Source organism: Hemiscyllium ocellatum, chromosome 19 (assembly GCF_020745735.1).
Source record: "Hemiscyllium ocellatum isolate sHemOce1 chromosome 19, sHemOce1.pat.X.cur, whole genome shotgun sequence".
Taxonomy (NCBI): Eukaryota; Metazoa; Chordata; class Chondrichthyes; order Orectolobiformes; family Hemiscylliidae; genus Hemiscyllium; species Hemiscyllium ocellatum.
Genome location: NC_083419.1, coordinates 70112701 through 70121598, shown reverse-complemented (window position 1 = coordinate 70121598; position 8898 = coordinate 70112701). Strand labels below are relative to the sequence as shown.

General features: G+C 49.3%; 1 protein-coding gene across 3 annotated transcripts in view; it reads left to right on the top strand.

Annotated features, from left to right (window-relative positions):
- The first annotated feature begins 2149 nt into the window (after positions 1–2149).
- LOC132825028 (lysine-specific demethylase 7B-like) overlaps positions 2150–8898 on the top strand; it is a 97362-nt gene continuing 90613 nt past the window's right edge. For all 3 annotated transcript variants that reach the window (XR_009645739.1, XM_060840031.1, XM_060840033.1), the window contains exon 1: positions 2150–2262. Coding sequence is in view for 2 of the 3 variants with exons in the window: in XM_060840031.1 (XP_060696014.1) it covers positions 2165–2262 (98 nt within the window). In the remaining variant the exon portion in view is untranslated. The remainder of the gene's footprint in view (positions 2263–8898) is intronic.

The window sequence follows — 8898 nt, the reverse complement described above, 5'->3', positions numbered from 1 at the left end:
TAAAGTGTTCAGCCACAGGGCGGTTGGGTTGGTTGGTGTTTTCTGAAATGTTCCACAAGTAGGCGGCCTGTCTCCCCCATGTAGAGGAGGCCACATCGGGTGCAGCGAATGCAGTAAATGATGTGTGTGGAGGTGCAGGTGAATTTGTGACGGATATGGAAGGATCCCTTGGGGCCTTGGAGGGAAGTGAGGGGGGAGGTGCAGGCGCAAGTTTTGCATTTCTTGCAGTTGCATGGGAAGGTGCCAGGAGTGGAGGTTGGGTTGGTGAGGGGTGTGGACCTGACAAGGGAGTCGCGGAGGGAGTGGTCTTTCCGGAACGCTGATAGGGAAATATATCCTTGGTGGTGGGGTCTGTTTGGAGGTGGCGGAAATGACGATGGATGATACGATCTATGTGGAGGTTGGTGGGGTGGCAGGTGAGAACAAGTGGGGTTCTGTCCTGGTGGCGATTGGAGGGGCGGGGCTCAAGGGCAGAGGATCGCGAAGTGGAGGAGATGCGGTGGAGAGCATCGTCAACCACGTCTGAGGGGAAATTGCGGTCTTTGAAGAAGGAGGCCATCTGGGTTGTTCGGTATTGGAATTAGTCCTCCTGGGAGCAGATGCAGCGGAGGTGAAGGAATTGGGAATATGGGATGGCGTTTTTACAGGGGGCAGGGTGGGAGGAGGTGTAATCTAGGTAATCTACGGGAGTCAGTCGGTTTATAGTAAATGTCCGTGTTGAGTTGGTCGCCCAAGATAGAAATGGTAACAGAAGAGTGCAGAATACAATCTTAAAGCTGCCAAGAAGGTCCCCATACCTCATGAAAGATGTAGTGGCCCTGCAGCAGGTCCAGAGGAGATTCATGAGAATGATTCAAGGAATGAAACGCTTGACAAATGAGGAACGTTTTGAGGATCTGGGTCTATATTTGATAGGGTTTAAAAGGATAAGGAGAAATCTAATTGAATTTACAGATGCTGGATGGCCTGGACAGAGTGCAAGTTGGGAAGATGTTTCCATTGGAAGGAGAGACTAGTCCCCAGGGGCACAGCCTTAGAGTAAAGGGAAGACCCTTTAGAATGGCGAGAAGGAGAAATTTCTTCAGCCAGACAGTGATGAATCTATGGGATTCATTGCCACAGAAAGCAGTCTAGGCCAGGTCATTGCATAGCTTTAAGATAGAGATCGAGAAGTTCTTGATTGTCAAAAGGATCAAGGGTTACTGGGAGAAAGTGAGAGAGTGGGGTTGAAAACTTACAAGCCATGATTGTATGGTGGAATAGATTCAATGGGCCGAATGGCTTAATTTCTGCTCCTATGCCTTATGGCCAAGGTTTAGAGAGTGATCAACATTAAGTATGCGGTTTGTAATTGTTTATTCCCTCGGATGAGACTTAGGAAGAGGGAACGACATTATCATATGGAAAGGAAGAACGTGCAGGGCTAGCGGCACCAGGTCACCTCCTGCCTCAGAGGGGCAGCACAGGCAGGATGGGCAGATCAGGGTCTCACCACTCTAATCTAGACGCGGATGCTGCCTGACCTGCTGTGCTTTTCCAGCATCTGCAGCCCTTGTTTTCACCATGATGGGCAGGTGAGCCTTCTGCAGACATTCCACAATCGAGAGACAGAAACGGGGCTGGCACATGATGGGCTCTACGTCATTGACTGGTTGCTGGCTGTCTGTCCCGCAATCTTAGTGGACCCTTCCGACGTCATTCCTATGACCTCACCGGGTAGCACGTGCTTTTGTTATTCCCGCCCTTCCATTACGATTGGCTAATATGCCTCCCTCAGAGCCAATCACCAAGTAGACATCCGAACAGAGGGCGTGGTCCATCGTGCAGCAGACCAGTCAGCGCTGAAAACATCCTGTTAGGTGAGAGCTGATTTGTGATTTGATGAAGTGGGCGGGATTCCGTCAAAATGCAGGCTCATCATTGGCTGGGTAACACTGTTTAGGCCTTTGTGTAAGACCCGTAATAGAAGAGAAGTCAGACCAAAGCTTCACTCCCCTCAACCGATTGGTGCAATAGCCGTCAATCTGAGTGGAGTCGCGGCGGACCTTGCTAGCGGTTGGTCGTCGTTGTTGTCAGTCATATGAGGCCCGCCCATTTCCGGCAGGGGTGGGCGGTGCCGCTGGGTTTTTGTTCTGGGCCCAGTGTGTGGCTTAAAGTTTACAAGATGGCGGCGGTGCCGGTTTATTGCCAATGTCGGCAGCCGTACGATGCCGGGCGATTCATGATCGAGTGCGATGTCTGCAAGGACTGGTTCCATGGCAGGTAAACGGCTCCAAGCGCCGTTGGGCAAGTAGTGCGGAGATTCTGTACCTCACCAACGGGCAGAATCCAAGCACAAAGGGCCTGTTGGAGTTAGCGCCTGAGGCCTACTGCCGGGAGCGGGTTGTTTGGTGGGGAGGGAAGGGTAGGGTAAATGTGGGTGTATGGTGATAGGCTGTGGGGGTGTGGGGTTCAGGGTTGGGGCTCGGGGCTCGGTTCGGGGTGCGGAGGTGGAGTCTATGGCGGGGCGGGGGAGGGGAGGAGTCTGTGGAGGGGAGGGCGGAGTCTGTGGAGGGGAGGGGGCGGAGTGAGGGGAGGGGAGGAGTCTGTGGAGGGGAGGGGGCGGAGTGAGGGGAGGGGAGGAGTCTGTGGAGGGGAGGGGGCGGAGTGAGGGGAGGGGAGGAGTCTGTGGAGGGGAGGGGGCGGAGTGAGGGGAGGGGAGGAGTCTGTGGAGGGGAGGGGGCGGAGTGAGGGGAGGGGAGGAGTCTGTGGAGGGGAGGGGGCGGAGTGAGGGGAGGGGAGGAGTCTGTGGAGGGGAGGGGGCGGAGTGAGGGGAGGGGAGGAGTCTGTGGAGGGGAGGGGGCGGAGTGAGGGGAGGGGAGGAGTCTGTGGAGGGGAGGGGGCGGAGTGAGGGGAGGGGAGGAGTCTGTGGAGGGGAGGGGGCGGAGTGAGGGGAGGGGAGGAGTCTGTGGAGGGGAGGGGGCGGAGTGAGGGGAGGGGAGGAGTCTGTGGAGGGGAGGGGGCGGAGTGAGGGGAGGGGAGGAGTCTGTGGAGGGGAGGGGGCGGAGTGAGGGGAGGGGAGGAGTCTGTGGAGGGGAGGGGGCGGAGTGAGGGGAGGGGAGGAGTCTGTGGAGGGGAGGGGGCGGAGTGAGGGGAGGGGAGGAGTCTGTGGAGGGGAGGGGGCGGAGTGAGGGGAGGGGAGGAGTCTGTGGAGGGGAGGGGGCGGAGTGAGGGGAGGGGAGGAGTCTGTGGAGGGGAGGGGGCGGAGTGAGGGGAGGGGAGGAGTCTGTGGAGGGGAGGGGGCGGAGTGAGGGGAGGGGAGGAGTCTGTGGAGGGGAGGGGGCGGAGTGAGGGGAGGGGAGGAGTCTGTGGAGGGGAGGGGGCGGAGTGAGGGGAGGGGAGGAGTCTGTGGAGGGGAGGGGGCGGAGTGAGGGGAGGGGAGGAGTCTGTGGAGGGGAGGGGGCGGAGTGAGGGGAGGGGGCGGAGTCTGTGGAGGGGAGGGGGCGGAGTGAGGGGAGGGGGCGGAGTCTGGAGGGGAGGGGAGGGGGCGGAGTCTGGCTGCGGGCTGGATGAAAGCTGGCGGGGACTGATGGAGTGTTGTTTGGGTTGTGCAGGAAAGGAGGATGTGATGGGGTTGGGGAGGTTAGAGGTGGGATTTATCTTCAGGACAATGCGCTCAGGTTTTTAAATTCCATCTGATTTACATCGCAGATAAGGTGTGAGAGACAAAGGTCTCCTACCATCCGGTTACTCACTCTCCAGAGTTAAAAATCGCACAACACCAGGTTATTTAGTCCAATACGTTTATTTACAAGCATCAGCTTTCGGAGCGCTGCTCCTTCATCGGGTGGCTGTGGAGCAGGGTCATTAGACAGAAGTTGTCGCAAGATGATACAGTGTCATGCAGCTGAAATGACCTATTGAACAAACCTAGATTGCTGTTAAGTTCTAGATTAGATTAGATTACTTACAGTGTCGAAACAGGCCCTTCGGCCCAACAAGTCCACACCGACCCGCCGAAGCGCAACCCACCCATACCCCTACATTTACCCCTTACCTAACACTACGGGCAATTTAGCATGGCCAATTCACCTGACCTGCACATCTTTGGACTGTGGGAGGAAACCGGAGCACCCGGAGGAAACCCACGCAGACACGGGGAGAACGTGCAAACTCCACACAGTCAGTCGCCTGAGGCGGGAATCGAACCCAGGTCCCTGGCGCTGTGAGGCAGCAGTGCTAGCCACCGTGCCGCCCTTTCATCTTTTAGAATGGGTTGCAGTTCTGTAATGTGTAAATCCCAGAACTTCTTTGAAGTCATATTCTCGAGTTAACTTAAGGTTTTATAACAAAAAGTGACATCCCAGCTCAGACAGTGCACTAAACGTGTGAAGTTTGAGTCTGTCCGTATCCCAATCTTGAGTCAGACTGGTTGTATTTCCAAAGTGGCATTTATAAAATATCACCTGGATTAATTACCTGCAGATTGTGTGCTGTTTGAGTAAAGTAGATTATATCAAGGACGATAACCTGGTGTTGTGTGATTTTTAACTTTGTCCACCCCAGTCCATTACCGGCTCCTCCATATCATCTCTCCAGAATGTGATACACTTTACGTAGATGTGGTTACACCGTATTCAAGCTAGGACCTGAATGTTCAAGGATACTTGAACATTTGAAAGGACTGCAAGTTAGGAATAGTTGGTGTAGTAAACTTTCTTAATTAAAGATGATGTGGAGGTACCGGTGGTGGACTGGGGCGGACAAAGTTTAAAAACGATATAAGGACGTTGTAGTCAAGCAGGTGTGTTTGAAAGTACAAACTTTTGGAGCCCTGCTCCTCCTTGGGTAGCTAGTAGGGCAGGAGCATAGACCACAGAATTTATAATAAAAGATCAAAATGTCATACAACTGATGCAATGTATTGAACAAACCTAGATCGCTGTTAAGTCTTTAATCACTAAAAATGGGTATTCAGGTTTTGATTGATTCAGATGTAGATCTCTGCATTTCTTTCAAGTCACAGTGCTGAGATAACTTTAGGTTTTATCAGTATTTTTTTAAAAAAGTGACATCTCAGCTCAGACGATGAATTAAAGGTGTGAGGTTAGAGTCTGTTTCACAACCTTGAGTCAGACTGGTTTTATTCCCAAAATAGGAATTTATAAAAGGTTACTTCCTCTGGTAGCTCACTCCATACATGTGCCATCCTCTGCCTTAAAAAAAAAAATTGCCCCTTAGGTCTCTTTTATATCTTTTCCCTCTCACCCTAAACCTATGCCTCCAGTTCTGGACTCCCTCCACCCAAGGAAAACGACTGTCTATTTATCTTATCCATGTCCCTCATGATTTTCTGAACCTCTATCAGGTCACCCCTCAGCCTGTGGCAATCCAAGGAAACCAGCCCTATCCTATTCAACCTCTCCCTATAGTTCAAATCCTCCAACTCTGGCAACATCCATGTTAGTACTAATTTGGAATTGAAACCTTATCTCAGTGGTGACGCATGAGCCTGAAAAGATCACTGTCACATTTGGTAAGGACCTTCGGAGAAGGAAATCTGCTATCTTTACTTGCTTTGGTCATCTTATGGCTCCAGACACTGAAGTTCACTCTTTGAACAGGAAAAGAGTAGCTCAAGTGAGTGAACCTTAGAGGGTAAGACTGGAGAATAGTGAATACATTGAAGGTCCAGTTAGACAAAGCAAAAACCAAATTTGCTGAAGGAATTCAGGTTGGCCAGCATTTGTGGAGAGTCGACACTTTTGAGTCCAGTGACCCTTTTTCAGAACTGGAACTAAGAAAATATACTGAAGATGTGGAGTGGGGGTCAAAAGGAGAGAGCAGATAGGTGGAGATAAATCCAAGAGGGAGAGAGAATGTCAGTTCGGCAGACAAAGGAATGGATGATAGTATGCCAGAGGGAAGGTAAAGCTCATAATGAGGACTATAATTCGGTGAAAATAGGGTGGCTGTGCTGTTGGTTGATGTAGATGGATGGCTTTTGATTGACAAGGATGTTGAAGGTTTTCGGGGACAGGCAAGAAACTGGAGTTGAGGCTGAATTGCCCATTGCAAGCTCATTTTTCTCTTTCTGCACTACCTCCCATCAACCCCTCCCCTCCCAAAAAATGTAAAAATCGAGGTAGGGTGGGATAGCTGCCAGGCTTGAGCTCTCCTGCTGCACTCTGAGAGGGAACCAGCTCATGGTATTTGTAATTTGCCTTGTATGACATTTGTGTAACCATTTTTAGGTTGGGTGCACTAGTAAGGAGTAAATGTACCGTAGTCGGGGTATGGGTCTGGGTGGGTTACTGTTCGAAGGGTCGATGTGGACTTGTTGGGCTGAGTGGCCTGATTCCACATTTTTTGCATTCTGTGAATTAATTCTATAAATTTGTGAATTTTTCTGTATACATTAGAGGGGTGATGACAGGATGTTTACCAGAGCGTTGCCAGGAGTGGAGAATCAGGAGATTTAATTGAGGTCAAATCTGAGGACTTGAGTTAGAACAAATGAGAACAATCTATTTCTCTTTGCAGAGTGTTCATCAACCAAAAGACTTAGAGTGGAAGGATTGAAATGGTTTTGAAGAGAATTCTTCACCTGGAGATCTTGGAGGATTGTGTATAAGAGAGTCTTTTATCTTTCTGTTGGGGTTTTGGGTGGAGAATGTCTAATTTTTTTTTAAAAATGCATTTAAGTTCACTGGATACCAGACCACCAGTGGCTGTTGTAACCTAGAAGGGAAAAAAAATTCAATTTGGATGTCTTTGTCTTCAACCTGTATTAAATTTTTTAAAGGGGTTGCATATACGTTATTTCTTTTGTTACATTTCAATCTCCGGTTCCTGATCTATAGGTAACTTGTACTCAGCTGGGTCGGCTGGATTGTAGGCTCTCTTGAGGGACCACCTGGGCCAAGTCAAAACAGCCATCAACAGGTTAAGGGAGAGGTTTTTATAGCACTTTGCTGCCTTTTGTCGATGGTTTTTTGTGCACCCTGGTGAGGGATCGTGCAGAGTTTGCTGGCATGCTGGAGTTTAGTCATTCTGTGATAGATGGGCTTTGCAGTTCAGGGGTGCGGTATAGCCCGTGTTAATGATATCTGATTTAATTTTGATGTATTTCTGTTGACCTCTTAATTTTATTTGTTCTATGATGGAGCCCCACCAAGTGGGTCTAAACAATGCTTCTATATTTAAGAGTAGACAGTCGTGTAGATCTGGAGCTTGCCACCTTAAAGGGTGGTAGAGACTAAACTCTTTGAACATTTAAAATAAAAACAAACTTCATTACAGCAGCATTTCTGTATGACCTCAGGGCTACAGACACCGAACTGAACAATGGATAGAGCTTGTAAGAAGGCCTATGGTGTATTAGCGTTCATGAAGAGTCATGAGGTGATGTTGCAGCTGTACAGGACCTTGTTAAGGCCACATTTGGAGTACTGTGTGCAGTTCTGGTCGCCTCACTTTAGGAAAGATGTGGAAGCTTTGGAGAGGGTGCAGAGGAGATTTACCAGGATGTTGCCTGGAATGGAGAATAGGTCGTACGAGGATAGGTTGAGAGTGCTAGGCCTTTTCTCATTGGAATGGCGAAGGATGAGGGGTGACTTGATAGAGGTTTATAAAATGATCAGGGGAATAGATAGAGTAGACAGTCAGAGACTTTTTCCCCGGGTACAACAGAGTGTTAAAAGGGGACATAAATTTAAGGTGAAGGGTGGAAGGTATAGGGGGGATGTTAGGGGTAGGTTCTTTACCCAGAGAGTGGTGGGGGCATGGAATGCGCTACCTGTGGGAGTGGCAGAGTCAGAATCATTGGTGACCTTTAGGTGGCAATTGGGTAGGTACATGGATAGGTGCTTAAGCTAGGACAAATGTTCGGCACAACATCGTGGGCTGAAGGGCCTGTTCTGTGCTGTATTGTTCTATGTTCTAATGGTTTTAGAGTTGATATTGCATTCATCTGGCACAGATATGGTGGGTGTCCTGAGACCTCTTTTTGTTTTTGCTATCTTTTCTAACCATGCCACATTGTTGATACACCTATGTGCACTTAGCAAACTGTTAGGCTGTGCTGGGAAACTACCTACTGTTTTGACATTTGTTTATAGCCAGTTTAGGTTAATGTAGCTTCACCCACTGTGGAAACACCGATTGTGTACGCAGGCATCTTGTTCAATATTGGCTTGTGGTACTCTGCTGTGAATTTGCTCAAAGTATTATTGATGGAAATACCAGATGTCTGAATCTCCTTCAGTGACCCTGTGGAGTACAGCTGTTCTTTTCATAGGTGTCAAATTCAATGTCTGAAGGCTTGGGACTTGCCTGATGGCTTTTGAAACTATCTGAAGGGTGAACAGTGAATAGATTGTTTTTGGAAATGTAGCAGACACCTTCCCTCTCCCTTTGTGGTGACACGAATGGTTGTGAACATAAGGTTTGTAACCCGAGATTCTTTGCAAAACAAGAGACTAAGGAATGTGTTGACAATTGCTGGAAGTGCACATCTGGTGGATGTGCTCCCATGTTTGTACTTGTCAATTTTTAAAAGCCTATCCCAGACTTTGAAGTGGATTTAAAAAAAAAGTCTGTGCATTCTGCTGTTGTGGGAGAGCTTGATACTAAGAGGGAAGTGCTTAAACATGGCTCTAGAAATGCCATGTAGTGCTTGGAGGCAGGAGTGTGGAATTTTGAGAACATGTAGGACATAAAACAGTGCAGTACAGGCCCTTTGGCCCTCAATGTTGCGCCGCCCTGTGAAACCAATCTGAAGCCAATCTAACCTACACTATTCCATTCTCATCCATAAGTCTATCCAATGACCATTCAAATGCCTGTAAAGTTGGCGAGTCTACAACTGTTGTTGGCTGTGATTTCCATTCCCCTACTACTCTCTGACATCTGTCCTGT